The sequence below is a fragment of the Salvelinus sp. IW2-2015 genome, unplaced genomic scaffold (assembly GCF_002910315.2).
Source record: "Salvelinus sp. IW2-2015 unplaced genomic scaffold, ASM291031v2 Un_scaffold1972, whole genome shotgun sequence".
Taxonomy (NCBI): Eukaryota; Metazoa; Chordata; class Actinopteri; order Salmoniformes; family Salmonidae; genus Salvelinus; species Salvelinus sp. IW2-2015.
Window position 1 is genome coordinate 83,827 of NW_019943325.1, and position 15,974 is coordinate 99,800.

The following is a 15,974-nucleotide window of genomic DNA, read 5'->3' on the forward strand; positions in this document are numbered from 1 at the left end:
CCGCTCTGCTTTCAAATACCTTGGAGTGAACGTACCTCATTCATTACACGCTCTCTTCTCTGCACATTTCGCTCCCCTTCTTGCGCAAATGAAAACTGATAGGAAGGATTAATGCTGTAAATTTGAACAGTTTACCCAAATTCCTTTATCTATTTCAATCTATCCTATTGTCCTAAGTCAATCAGGCTGTTGCCACATTTATCTGGAGAGGACCCAGAGTCAATAGATCTTTAGTTTAGTGGAGGGCTGGCACTACCCAACTTTTTATACTATTACTGGGCAGTCAACTAGCAATTTATGAAATTCTGGTTACATGCTGCAGATACCCCATGGTGCCATGTAAAGGCACATTCTTGTATTCCTGCTTCTCTTCCTGCCTTACTCTGCTCTTCTCCCCCAGCATCCCCCTCTCGCAATACTTGCAATCATGTAGTGCTCACCACACTTAAGATTTGGTACCAGTTTAGACGGCATTTTAAAATCTCCTCTGCTACTACTATGGGACCTATTGATAAAAATCACTTATTTCCTGCTTCCTTAATAGATCATTCTCTCTCTCACTGGACAAGGAAAGGTATTAAGTCCTTCCCTAATAGATCATTCTTTCTCTCACTGGACAAGGAAAGGTATTAAGTCCTTCTCTAATAGATAATACCTTGTCCAGTGAGAGAAATAATTTAGTCCTTCCCTAATAGATAATGCTTTATCTCACTGGACAATGAAAGGTATTAAGTCCATCCCTAATAGATAATACATTTTCTTGTCCAGTGAGAGAAAACATTAAGTCCTTCCAATACATATGTAAATTGAATTTTTTCTACTTTTCCCAACCAGGCCCCTAAATACTCTTTGTCTCCATCTTGTTTATTTGTTGTGATATAGATGTATAATTTTTGTTTTCTAGGAAGGAATTTAGAAAGGGTGCGGGGTGGGTATATGGGGTGAGTGGTTGGGCGGGAGGGAATTGAGGTGGGTGGACTGAGGTAGGGAGGAGGTAGGTAACGGACTCGGGGGGGTTGGGTGGATGTGTTGGGTTGGGTTGTGTGGAGGGAGCGAGCGAGGGTGTGTGGTTGGGGTATGGTAAAATCTTTGTACCTACATTGATGTACATTTTGTAAAACTTGAATAAAATATATACAATAAAAAGTAGGGAAATGTGTGTTCCAACCACGAGCTGCAGATTTGGAATAATAAATGTGTCATCTAGTTGAGGCTCCAACCTCCCTCCCTCCCTAAACCTAGGACAGGCCTCCAACCCCCCCTCCCTCCCTAAACCTAGACAGGCTCCAACCCCCCTCCCTCCCTAAAACCTAGACAGGCTCCAACCCCCTCCCTCCCTAAACCTACGACAGGCTCCAACCCCCCTCCCTCCCTTAAACCTAGGCAGGCTCCACAACCCCCCTCCCTCCCTAAACCTAGAGCAGGCTCCAACCCCCCCTCCCTCCCTAAACCTAGGCAGGCTCCAACCCCCCTCCCCTCCCAGACTGCCTTCATCCCGAAACACTATCTCAGATTAGGGACAGACTGTGGGGCATTTTCACCATATCCTGCGCAGCAGCTCCTCATCCAGGGAGAGATACTGTAGCTGTTAGTGTCTCACCACATCCTGCAGCAGCTCCTCTACTCCAGGGAGAGGTACTGTAGCTGTTACTGTCTCACTACAGTGATGTCTCACCATATCCTGCAGCAGCTCTCCTCCAGGGAGAGGTACTGTAGCTGTTACTGTCTCACCACATCCTGCAGCAGCTCTTCCTCCAGGAAGAGGTACTGTAGCTGTTACTGTCTCACCATATTCCTGCAGCAGCTCCTCATCCAGGGAGAGGTACTGTAGCTGTTACTGTCTCACCATATCCTGCAGCAGCTCTTCCTCCAGGGAAGGTACTGTAGCTGTTACTGTCTCACCATATCTGCAGCAGCTCCTCATCCAGGGAGAGTACTTAGCTGTTACTGTCTCACCACATCCTGCAGCAGCTCCTCTCCAGGGAGAGATACTGTAGCTGTTAGTGTCTCACCACCATCCTGCAGCAGCTCCTCCTCCAGGGAGAGGTACTGTAGCTGTTACTGTCTCACCATATCCTGCAGCATGCTTCCTCATCCAGGGAGAGGACTGTAGCTTTTAGTGTCTCACCATATCCTGCAGCAGCTCTCATCCAGGGAGAGGTACTGTAGCTGTTTACTGTCTCACCATATCCTCGCAGATCCTCCTCCAGGGAGAGGGTACTGTAGCTGTTACTGTCTCACCATATCCTGCAGCAGCTCTTCCTCCAGGAGAGATACTGTAGCTGTTACTGTCTCAACTACATCCTGCAGCAGCTCTTCCTCCAGGGAGAGGTACTGTAGCTGTTACTGTCTCACCACATCCTGCAGCAGCTCCTCCTCCAGGGAGAGGTACTTGTAGCTGTTACTGTCTCACCATCATCCTCCAGCAGCTCTCCTCCAGGAGAGATACTGTAGCTGTTACTGCTCACTACAGTATGTCTCACCATATCCTGCAGCAGCTCCTCCTCCAGGGAGAGGTACTGTAGCTGTTACTGTCTCACTACAGTGATGTCTCAACCATATCCTCCAGCAGCTCTTCTCCAGGGAGAGGTACTGTAAGCTGTTACTGTTTCACCACATCCTGCAGCAGCTCCTCCTCCAGGGAGAGATGTCTTCATGGTATTGGAGGTAATGTCTAACTGGATGTTCATTTATAGACTAGGTACATTTCATACATCTCAAACATGGAGGTTAAGGATAGGCTTCATGTAATATTGAGTTGGAACTCTGCTCTGCGGGGATACATAGACAGGAGAAACATCCAGAACCTGCTGTGTCTGGTCAATACTCACCAGTGCACAAACTGAGGGAAGTTCTTGCTCGTCTTGGGACAGACATCGGAGAACAGTTGTAGACTATACGTCCAACTGAAACAGACAGAACAATGTGTTAGGCCTGACTGAGGAACTCATCTGAAACATATCCTGGCTGACAGGTCTCTCTGGACAATACATCTTCTAATGGCGTATGGCACCTGACCAATCATCTCAACATCGCAGTATCACAGGGTTGGGACGATACCAGTATCGCAAGATTTTTTACATGGCAAAAAATGAATACATAAAACCGCTCTTTGGTCCTTTAGAACCTCTGTATGTAAAATATTGTATATGCTATAGCTTGGAAAATAAATACATTTGACTACATTTGACAACATGCTAGTTTCTACCATTGGGGCTGCTTTCCCGAAAGAAGTTCAATCCACTTCCTGTTTTGTTTCTTTGCTATGATACTAACGAGCATGGCGATACTGGTATGGTCCAGGCCCTAGTTGTCACTGCCATTTTTCAAACACCCTGGACCCCATGTTCACACCTTGAACCCCATTTCCAACACCCGGACCCCACGTCAACACCCTGGACCGCACGTCAACACCCTGGACCGCACGTCAACACCCTGGACCCACGTCAACACCCTGGACCCCACGTCAACACCTTGACCGCAAGTCAACACATTGGACGCATGTCAACACCTTGGACCGCATGTCAAGACCCTGGACCCCATGTCACACCTTGGACCGCAAGTCAACACCTTGACCCCACGTCAAACCCTGACCCCACGTCAACACCCTGGACCCCACGTCAACACCCTGGACCCCACGTCAACACCTGGACCCACCGTCCAAACACCCTGGACCCACGTCTACACCCTGGACCGCAAGTCAACACCCTCTAGGACCGCAAGTCAACACCTTGGACCGCAAGTCAACACTTGGACCGTACACATTACCGCCATGGAACACCTTGGCCGCATTCAAGACCCTGGACCCCCATGTCACACCTTGGACCCCACGTCAACACCCTGACCCCACGTCAACACCCTGGACCCCACGTTCAACACCCTGGACCGCAAGTCAACACCTTGGCCCAAGTCAACACTTGAAACCGCAAGTCAACACCTTGGACCGCAAGTCAAACACCTGGACCGCAATGTCAAACACCTGGTTGTACCCACCATTGTCAACACCCTTGGACCATGTCCAAACACCCTTGGACCCTCCATGTCAACACCTTGGACCCCATGTCAACACCTTGGGACCCCATGCAACACCTTGGACCCCATGTCAACACCTTGGACCCCATGTCAACACCCTGGACCCCATGTCAAGACCCTGGACCCCATGTCAAAAGACCCTGTGACCCCATGTCAACACCTTGGACCGCAAGTCAACACATTGGGACCCCCCATGGTCAACACCCTGGACCCCATGTCAACACCCTGGACCCCATGTCAACACCTTGACCCCATGTCAACACCCTTGGACTTCAACCACCTGGACCCCATGTCAAACCCCTGGACCCCTGTTCAAGACCCTGGACCCCATGTCAAGACCCTGGACCCCATGTCAAGACCCTGGACCCCATGTCAACACCTGGACCCCATGTCAAACACCTTGGACCCCATGTCAACACCTTGGACCCCATGTCAACACCTTGACCCCATGTCAAGACCCTGGACCCCATGTCAACACCTGGACCCCATGTCAACACCCTGGAACCCCATGTCAACCACCCTGGACCCCACTGTCAACACCCTGGACCGCATGTCAACACCCTGGACCCCATTCAAGACCCTGGACCCCATGTCAACCCCCCTGGACCGCATGTCAAGACCCTGGACCCCATGTCAACACCCTGGACCCCATGTCAAACCCTGACCCCATGTCAAGACCCTGGACCCCATGTCAAGACCTGGACCCATGTCAAGACCCTGGGACCGCATGTCAAACACCCTGGACCGCATGTCAACACCCTGGACCGCATGTCAACACCCTGGACCCCATGTCAAGACCCTGGACCCCATGTCAAGACCCTGACCCCCAAGTTCAAGACCCTGGACCCCATGTCAAACCCTGGACCCCATGTCAAACCCTGGACCCCATGTCAAGACCCTGGACCGCATGTCAACACCCTGGACCCCATGTATCAAGACCCTGGACCCCATGTCAACACCCTGGACCGCATGTCAACACCCTGGACCCCATGTCAAGACCCTGGACCGCATGTCAAGACCCTGCGACCCCATGTCAAGACCCTGGACCGCATGTCAACACCCTGGACCGCATTCAACACCCTGGACCCCATGTCAAGACCTGCCTAGCAATGCTCCCCAGAGTATGGAAACACCCACCCAGCTCGCCCTGTATAGATAGTGTTACTGTATGCAGTAGGTTGTACAGTATTCTACAGTAAAACAGTAAATAGGGCATGCATCCAATCTGGAGCACATAGAACAATTACTGTTGATATTAGGCAGTCTGGCTTTATGATTAATATCCTGTTGCATTTCAAATAAGAGTGTTGGGCCAGTCACCGAAAGATTGGGTTGGAATCCAGAGCCGACTAGGAAAAACAATCTCGTCTCAACAAGCCTAGCCAAGGCTACATGTAAAACGTGAATGAGAATGACAGAGCAGCAAAGTCCTGTCTTCAGTGTTTCTTAGTCTGGCAGTGAGCCATCACCGGGTGGTTGTTGACGCATCTTACCTGGTTCTCTGTTGATCTCCACATCAAAGTAGCACTGAGGACGCTCCTTCACCCCCATCCTGACCACAGAGCAGACTGGGACACCTGCAGGGCAGCGAGCGAGAGAGAAGGGGGGAGCGAGAGACAGAAGGGGAGAGAGTGAGAGAGGGGGGAGCGAGAGAGAGAGAAGGGGGAGAGAGCGAGAGAGAAGGGGAGGAGAGCGAGAAGGGGTGAGCGAGAGAGAGAGGGAAAGGGTGAGCGAGAGAGAAGGGGTGAGCGAGAGAGAAGGGGTGAGCGAGAGAGAAGGGTGAGCGGAGGGAGAGAAGGGGTGAGCGAGAGAGAAGGGGTGAGCGAGAGAGAAGGCGGTGTGGAGCGAGAGAGAAGGGGTGAGCGAGAGGAAGGGGTGAGCGAGAGAGAAGGGGTGAGCGAGAGAGAAGGGGTGAGCGAGAGAGAGAGAGAGAGAAGGGGTGAGCGAGAGAGAGCGAGAAAAGGGGGAGAGAGCGAGAGCGCAAGAGAAAGGGCATTACTACTATAGGCAGACCTTTACGTCAATAATATTTTTGCCACATTCGCACAGTTGAGGGAAATGTACGATCTCCCCGCATCTAACTTCTTCTGAAACTATGTGCCACGGAGGCAATTACACCTGCACGCGAATTGTATATTTTCATATACCTCGCCCCTGGCTCCAAGAGTTTGATCTCTTTACAGCATATGACTCTGTATCCACACAACATTTGAAGGAGACCTGGGAGGAAGACCTTGGTATGGAGATTACTGATGACTGTTGGGCTGATTGCCTTCGAGATATTCACTTGTGCTCCTGACACCAACTTATTCAACACAAAGCGACTCACAGACTCCTATCGTGTCTTTGGCATCATTAAACTGAAGACTTATTTTTATCAAAAATTCCCTGTAATTATTATTACGTGATTAAACTAACTTAATCATGTAACTGTAATTAACTAGGAAGTCAGGGCACCAAGGAAAATACTCAGATTACAAAGTTATAATTTTCCTAATATAACTTTCATATATTTTAATATCTGATCAATTAATCTTCTTAATTAATGAATTATTCTTTACCTCACGTTAGTCTCATTCCAAACGTCGTAAATTTTTGGTTATCTGCACGAACCCAGTCTTCACTATGAGTCATCGATACATCAATTGTCTTAAATCATTTATTTACTAATTAAATAATCAATCAATCATAGAAATGCACAAACAAACAGTAGATATAGTTAGAAGGAAATGATAGCATAGTTACAAGGAAATGATAGCATAGTTACAAGGAAATGATAGTGTAGTTTCCCTAGTGGGATAAACCTGTATCGCGGCTTGGTGGACAAAAGGGAAGTGGGGGTCGACTGAGATATAATTATCACTTGGTAGTGTCTTGTAACAATTAAATGCTAATCCTTAGCACATGAACGCTCACTCATTCGGGAATAATTGCAATCAATATATATATTTACGCTCAGTGTGTCGTTGTGATCTCTATTGGAAAGTTAGTTTCTGTTGGAGAGTTTGTCCGCCCTCTCTTTCTCTGCCGTAGTTACAATGGATAGTTCAGAGTAACATTCAGCAATGTTGTTATAGAATAGATGTTTCAGCGGTTGTCGGTCTTCGCGGTCAATGATACCGAATTCCTAGCTGCAGACTAGTAATTAGTATCAAGGATTTGTTCTTATTCTGTCGGTTCAATAGTCTGAGTTTAACCATGTGGTTAGGAATTCAGCAATTGTCTGAAACCTTAGCCCTCTTGTGGTTATCGAGGTAAGCAGGTCTACACTCAAACCTTAGCCCTCTCGTAATTGAGAGAAGCATGGTCTCCAGATAAATTCCCAAGGTGGGGGTTATATTCGGGAGAGCAGAAAGGGGCTGTCCCATGACGCCAGATCAATGTCTGTGCTCATGGGGCGGGCCTATGATTTAGTTAAACTCCAAAGGGAATTGGAGTTTCCTTCATTAAACAGTTTAAAATCACATTACATAATTTCACAAATAGTTTAATCTTTACTCATTCATTTTATACAACAATTAGATGCGAGCCTCACAACTGAGACTCTTGTATAAACAGGGTTATAGTAATGTGGCTGTATTGTCTCTGAGTTTCACAAAATTGTACCAAACGGACCAGTTCGTAGCTGGCTACTTCACCCGAACGTTTATACATTCTCCAGAACATGAATATTGTTCAGTTCTCAAGTTCTGTGAGATGGAAGAAGTCCCTTTGTTCTCTCTATGAAAACTAACTCTCTCTCTATAATGTCTGGCCATGAGGAAGAATCTCCTCCAGGAATGTATGACCTGCCTAACAGAGTCTGGTGTAGGGGGAAGAGAGAGAAGGATGGTGCAGAGAGAGGGGGATGGTGCTCGCTGTACCCGAAGAGGGCAACGTCATGACACTCCACTATTCCTGTACCAAATTACACACATTCTAGTGCAAATCTACAGGGGGTACCCTGGGTCACCACTTCTGGTCATGCCCCAAACTGCACACATTCTGGCAGGATATTTGTAAGTGTTTCTCATGAGTATACAGCTGTAACCTCATACCAGCCGCGGATACTGCTAATTTAGGCAGATCACAGCACCTAACGACTTTAACCCACTGAGAACAAAAAACATTACAATATGGCATGTTTATTGGAAAAATAACAATTTTGAGCCTTCAGAATAAGGAGACTGTACCGGTTTTTAAAACCTGGTTAGCTGAAGTAACTAGCTTGCTACATATAGAAAGGATTCGACATGATATCTCTGGCAGATCTAATAGATTTGTTAAGAGATGGCAGCCGTTTATCACGTATCTTTCACGTGATGATGGGAAACAACATTCAACCATATCTGATCCACAGTAATTATTTTTAATGCCGAGCATGGTCCTTACACTGTGCAGTATGTCAAATATCAATGAAGCAAGGTGCCAATCCCTTAACCTCTCTTGGGTAGGGGGCAGTATTTTCACATCTGGATGAAAAGCGTGCCCAGAGTAAACTGCCTGCTACTCAGGCCCAGATCCTAGGATATGCATATTATCAGGAACCAATACACGCAGTCAGTCAGGAAAGCAAAGGCCAGCTTTTTCAAGCAGAAATTCGCATCCTGTAGCTCTAACTCCAAAAAGTTCTGGGATACTGTAAAGTCCATGGAGAACAAGAGCACCTCCTCCCAGCTGCCCACTGCACTGAAGCTAGGTAACACGGTCACCACCGATAAATCCGTGATAATCGAAGACTTCAACAAGCATTTCTCAATGGCTGGCCATGCCTTCCTCCTGGCGACTCCAACCTTGGCCAACAGCCCCGCCATCCCCCCCGCTGCTACTCGCCCAAGCCTCCCCGCTTCTCCTTTACCCAAATCCAGATAGCAGATGTTCTGAAAGAGCTGGAAAACCTGGACCCATACAAATCAGCTGGGCTTGACAATCTGGACCCCCTATTTCTGAAACTGTCCGCCGCCATTGTCGAGCCCCTATTACCAGCCTTGTTCAACCTCTCTTCGTATCATTCTGATACCCAAGGATTGGAAAGTGCCCGCGGTCATCCCCCTTCAAAGGGGAGACACCTGGACCCAAACTGTTACCAGACCTATATCCATCCTGCCCTCGCTATCTAAGGTCTTCGAAAGCCAAGTCAACAAACAGATCACCTGACCATCTCGAATCCCACCGTACCTTCTCCGCTGTGCAATCCGGTTTCCGAGCCGGTCACGGTGGCACCTCAGCCACGCTCAAGGTACTAAACGATACATAACCGCCATCGATAAAAGACATTACTGTGGAGCCGTCTTCATCGACTGGCCAAGGCTTTCGACTCTGTCAATCACCATATCTTTCGCAGACTCAGTAGCCTCGGTTTTTCTAATGACTGCCTTGCCTGGTTCACCAACTACTTTGCAGACAGAGTTCAGTGTGTCAAATCGAGGGCATGTTGTCCGTCCTCTGGCATGTCTCTATGGGGGACCACAGGTTCAATTCTCGGGCCGACTCTTTTCTCTGTATACATCAATGATGTTGCTCTTGCCTGGGCGACCCTGATCCACCTCTACGCAGACGACACCATTCTATATACTTCCGGCCCTTCCTTGGACACTGTGCTACTAACCTCCAAACGAGCTTCAATGCCATACAAACACTCCTTCCGTGGCCCAACTGCTCTTAAACGCTAGTAAAACCAAATGCATGCTTTTAAACCGTTCGCTGCTGCACCCGCCGCCCGACTAGCATCACACCCTGGACGGTTCCGACCTAGAATATGTGGACATCTATAAGTACCTAGGTGTCTGGCTAGACTGCAAACTCTCCTTCCAGACTCATATCAAACATCTCCAATCCAAAATCAAATCAAGAATCGGCTTTCTATTCCGCAACAAAGCCTCCTTCACTCACCGCGCCAAACTACCTAGTAAAACTGACTATCCTACCGATCCTCGACTTCGCGATGTCATCTACAAAATAGCTTCCAAACTCTACTCAGCAAACTGGATGCAGTTTATCACAGTGCCATTCGTTTTGTTACTAAAGCAACCTTATACGACCCACCACTGCGACCTGTATGCCCTAGTCGGCTGGCCCTCGCTACATGTTCGTCTCAGACCACTGGCTCCAGGTCATCTACAAGGCTATGCTAGTAAAGTGCCGCTCTATCTCAGTTCACGTCACGATGGCTACACCCACCCGCAGCACGCGCTCCAGCAGGTGTATCTCACTGAATCATCCCTAAAGCTAAAACCTCATTTGGACGCCTTTCCTTCCAGTTCTCTGCTGCCTGCGACTGGAACGAATTGCAAAAATCTCTGAAGTTGGAGACTTTTATCTCCCTCAACAACTTTAAAATCTGCTATCCGAGCAGCTAACCGATCGCTGCAGCTGTACATAGTCCATCTGTAAACTACCCACCCAATTTACCTACCTCACCCCCCATACTGCTTTTTTATTTTACTTTTCTGCTCTTTTGCACACCAGTACTCCTTCTTGCACATGATCATCTGATGATTATCACTCCAGTGTTAATCTGCTAAAGTTAATTATCGATTTATTGCCTACCTCATGCCTTTTGCACACATTGATTATAGATTCTCTTTCTTTCTACCATGTTATTGACTTGTTTATTGTTACTCCATGTGTAACTCTGTGTTGTCTGTTCACACTGCATGCTTTATCTTGGCCAGGTCGCAGTTGCAAATGAGAACTTGTTCTCAACTAGCCTACCTGGTTAAAAAAGGTGAAAAAAAATAAAAAAAATAATAATAATTAGATTTGGATAGAAAACACTCTGACGTTTCTAAAACTGTTTGAATGATGTCTGTGAGTATAACAGAAATCATATGGCAGACAAAAACCTGAGAAAAAATCCACCCAGGAAGTGGGAAATCTGAGGTTTGTAGGTTTTCAACTCTTTGCTTATCCAAGATACAGTGGAAATGGGGTCATGTTGCACTTCCTAAGGCTTCCACTAGATGTCAACAGTCTTTAGAACCTTGTTTGATGCTTCTACTGTGAAGTGGGGGCGAATGAGAGGGGATTGAGTAAGGTCTCTCCCAGAGTGCCACGAGCTGACCATGTGCGTTCATGTGAGAGTTAGCTTGAGTTCCATTGCATTTCCGAAGACAAAGGAATTCTCCGGTTGGAACATTATTGAAGATTTACGTTAAAAACATCCTAAAGATTGATTCTATACTTCGTTTGACATGTTTCTACAGACTGTAATATAACTTAATGGACTTTGTCCGTACTTGCACGCGCGTCGTGAGTTTAGATTGTGTACTGAACACGCGAACAACAAGGAGGAATTTGGACAAATTATGGACATTATCGAACAAATTAACATTTATTGTGGAACTGGGATTCCTGCGAGTGCATTCTGATGAAGATCATCAAAGGTACGTGAATATATATAATGCTATTTCTGACGTCTGTTGACTCCAACATGGCGGATATCTCTTTGGGTTGATTTGTCGTCTGAGCGCCGTACTCAGATTATTGCATGGTTTGCTTTTTCTGTAAAGTTTTTTGAAATCTGACAGCGGTTGCATTAAGGAGAAGTGGATCTAAAATTCTATGTATAACACTTGTATTTTCATCAACATTTATCATGACTATTTCTGTAAATTGATGTGGGTCTCTGCAAAATCACCGGATGTTTTGGAACTACTGAACATTACGCGCCAATGAAAACTCAGATTTTTGGATATAAATATGAACTTTATAAATAAAATAAATAAAAATTTATATTACATTTACATAAATATTCAAATCCTTTACTCAGTACTTTGGCAGCGATTACAGCCTTGAGTCTTCTTGGGTATGACGCTACAAGCTTGGCACACCTGTATTTGGTGAGTTTCTCCCATTCTTCTCTGCAGATCCTGTTAAGCTCAGTCAGGTTGTATGGCGAATCTCGCTGCACAGCTATTTTCAGGTCTCTTCGGAGATGTTTAATTGGGTTCAAGTCCGGGCCACAAGAACATTCAGAGACTTGTCCCAAAGCCACTTTGGCATTGCCTTGGCTGTGTGCTTAGGGTCGTTGTCCTGTTGGAAGGTCAACCTTCACCCCAGATGGAGGTCCTGAGCCCTCTCGAGCAGGTTTTCATCAAGGATCTCTCTGTATTTTGCTCCGTTCATCTTTCCCTCAATCGTGACTAGTCTCCCAGTCCCTGCTGCTGAAAAACACAGCATGATGCTGCCACCACCATTCTTCACCGTAGAGATGGTGCCAGGTTTCCTCCAGACGTGACGCTTGGCATTCAGGCCAAAGAGTTCAATCTTGAATTCATCAGACAAGAGAATCTTGTTCCTCATTGTCCCGAAAGCAGGCTGTCGTGATTGGTGAAGTGCTGCAGAGATGCTTGTCCTTTTGGAAGGTTCTCCATCTTCACAGAGGAACTCGGGAGCTCTGTCCGAGTGTCTATCGGGTTCTTGGTCACCTCCCTGACCAAGGCCCTTCTCCCCTGGTTGCTGGGCAGTTTGGCCGGGCAGCCAGCTATAGGAAGAGTCTTGGTGGTTTTAAACTTTTTCCATTTAAGAATGATGAAGGTCATTGTGTTCTTGGGGACCTTCAATGCTGCAGAATTTTTTTGGTACCCTTCTCCAGATCTCTGCCTCGACACAATCCTGTCTCTGAGCTCTAAGGACAATTCCTTCGACCTCATGGCTTGGTTTTGGCTCTGACATGCACTGTCAATTGTGGGACCTTATATAGACAGGTGTGCATCTTTTCCAAATAATGTCCAATCAATTGAATTTACCACAGGTGGACTCCAATCAAGTTATAGAAACATCCCAAGGATGCTCAATGCTCAATGGAAACACGATGCACCGGAGCTCAATTTCAAGTCTCACAGCAAAGGGTCTGAATACTTTATTTTTTAATAATATTGCAAACATTTCTAAAAACCTGTTGTCGCTTTGTCATTATGGGGTATTGTGATGTCATTACGGGGTATTGTGATGTCATCACGGGGTATTGTGATGTCATTATGTGGTATTGTGATGTCATTATGGGGTATTGTGTGTAGATTGATGAGGATGTTTTTTTATTGAATCCCTTTTAGAATAATGCTGTAACGTAACAAAATGTGGAAAAGGGGAAGGGGTCTATATACTTCCCGAATGCACTGTAGGCCTTTTACAAGATTAACCCTCCTGTTGTGTTCGTTTCATGTTAATTAATAATGTGTTCCCGGTCCAAAATGACCTCCCCCATTTTAGCTGTTAATAAATCCATAATAATACATATACTTTCACCTAATGTGTTAGATTTTTATGAACTTAAGTTCTTGTGAACAGTACAAGTTTTGAACTTCTATTTGCTATTTATGGCCTGAAGGCCTCAGTGACCTGAGCTCATACAACTTGTTTTCGAGTAAAAAAGCCAAATGTATGGATTATTTTGAATATAACAAATACTCAGATGAAACATATTGTGCTATTTATCACAGACTACTTTGTGTCAAAGTTTAACAAGGACTCTCCTCCTCACCAGTGTCATTATCAAAGATATGATCAAGAGCCTCACATACAGTATATCGTTTGGTCATTGTGCTGCCACAGAATGAACTGTGATCAAGGCCTCAAAAAAGCTTTATATACCAGAGCTGCGAGAAAAGTTCTATATATTATTGAAACAATGTTGCGATTGTTTGTGAGAATTCCAACAGGTGTGGTTCCTGATGGGGAAATATTATATTGGGGTTGCCATGGAAGCCAAAAAGGGGAGTGAGATGTGTGTGTGTGTGTGTGTGTGTGTGTGTGTGTGTGTGTGTGTGTGTGTGTGTGTGTGTGTGTGTGTGTGTGTGTGTGTGTGTGTTCAAACACACATGCATGTGGGGGTCTGATAGAGGAAGTGTGTCCATCTGAAGAATGGACATATGCCTGAATTCAATTTTATACACTAATTGTAGTCTCACCCATTAATTTCAAATGACCGGTCATTTCTAACCGTTAACATCACAGGTGTACAAAAGTTAAATAAATCACCTAAAATTTTATGAAAATCATCAAAATGTATTGTGTGTGTTCAGATGCCCTGTGTGGACAAAGTCATGGAATCTTATGACAATCAGATTAAATTAACTACATTTTTAAGAGAGAGAACTTGTAAATCGGTCCAATTCGCCCGGAACACAGCAGGAGGGCTAAATAATGACAGGAGCATTTGATTCTTATTAAATTGATTGAGTCCAGACTGGCTACTAGTATGAATATGAAATTGACAAGTCAGTAAAATAGAAAAGCAACATGTCCACAGCCTATTTAACAGCAACGCAGATCAGAGGTGACGAGTGTTGGAAAGATGTTTTCAAATACTGTGAGGAACTAGTATAAATAGAAGTAAAAAATATTCATTTTTTAAAAGACTTGACTTGCTGTGCGAGATGAAAATAAAATGACTGAAGCCCAGCTTATTAGCCGCGGTGAGGTGCTTTATTTAACTAGTCTTTTAAGAACAAATTCTTATTTACAATCACGGCCTACTCCGGCCAAACCCGGACGACGCTGGGCCAATTGTGCGCCGCCCTATGGGACTCCCAATCACGGCCGGATGTGATACAGCCTGGATTCGAACCAGGGACTGTAGTGACGCCTCTTGCACGGAGATGCAGTGCCTTAGATGCGCCACTCGGGAGCCCAATCAGGGTTAAGCCAATCAGAAGTCAGACACCCCCAAAATGGACACTTTCCTACATTTAAGAAGGGCATCGCGCGCAATTTGGTTAGATTATGATGATTAGATGATTGAGTTGCAACTGTCATTGAAAAGTAGAGAGGCCCAGCCAGGCATATCTCAATATTTCAACATTTTAATTGCAGGAAAACATAGTTTGGAAAGAAAATGGGTATTCCTGTAAAGAGAAGATAATGAAAATACTAATATGTCTTTTAGTTATCAAAACTCTCAACTTAAATTAACAAAACAGTAGGCCTCTATAAACTATAGCCTCTCTTATTGGCACGAGAGGAAAGAATCTGCTATATCCCCGGGGAGTTATATTCACACTATCATTGTTGGGTCAGAGTCACTTAAAAGGTAGTTTTGTGGATAATAATTTCCTCCTCCAGTTTAGGTGTACGTCATATTCCATTTGTGTCTCACGTTCTCGTCTATTATGTGGACAACGTCATTTTTATTGATCCGTTTGTCAGCAGAGTCTATCAGTGTCTAGCAGTGCTACCCTGTCATTTGAAAATAAACTCTAATGTCTCCAGTCATATGAAGTGTAGTAGAATTGCATGAAATGTGTTTCTTCCCCCATGCAGAGAAAGAATCGTATCTGACATAGCCAATAGCCCAGGCCCCTAACGGAAGCTCATCACTAGCTAAGGACTCTGGGACTAAACACACCCCCCCCCCCAGCAACTGGATCCTGGACCTCCGGTCCGCCCCAGGTGGTAAGAGTAAGGCACAACAACGTCTGCCACGCTGATCCTTAACACTGGGCCCCCTCAGGGGTGTGTACTTAGTCCCCCTCTGTATTCCCTGTTCACCCATGACTGGTGTGGCCAAACACGATTCCAAACACCACATTAGGTTTGCTGACGACACACAGTTGTAGGCCTGATCAACCGACAACGATGAGACGCCTATAGGGAGGAGGTCAGAGAACTGGCAGTGTGGTGTGCCAGGACAACATCCTCTCCCTCATGTGAGCAAGACACAAGGAGCTGATCGTGGACTACAGGAAAAGGCAGGCCGAACAGGCCCCATTAACATCGGGCTGTAGTGGGCGGACCAAGAGTTTCAAGTTCCTTGGTGTCCACATCAACGAACTCTCGTGGTCCAAACATACCAAGACAGTCTAAGGAGACTGAAAATATTTGGCATGGGTTCCCAGATCATCAATAGGTTTTACAGCTGCACAATTGAATGCATCCTGACCAGTTGTTTCACTCCTGGTATGGCAACTGCTCGACATCTGACCGTAAGGCGTTCAAGAGGGTATTGCGATCGGCCCAGTACG

The 15,974-nt window shown here is 46.0% G+C and overlaps 1 protein-coding gene across 1 annotated transcript in view; it reads right to left on the reverse strand.

Moving 5' to 3' along the window:
• The window catches only part of LOC112072589 (uncharacterized), a 63,100-nt gene that overhangs the window by 39,549 nt on the left and 7,577 nt on the right, over window positions 1-15,974 (reverse strand). The window contains exons 2-3 of the mRNA XM_024139980.1: window positions 5,526-5,609; window positions 2,832-2,906 (exon numbers count right to left, since the gene is read on the reverse strand). Coding sequence (XP_023995748.1) covers window positions 2,832-2,906; window positions 5,526-5,583 — 133 coding nt within the window. The 5' untranslated portion in view covers window positions 5,584-5,609. The remainder of the gene's footprint in view (window positions 1-2,831; window positions 2,907-5,525; window positions 5,610-15,974) is intronic.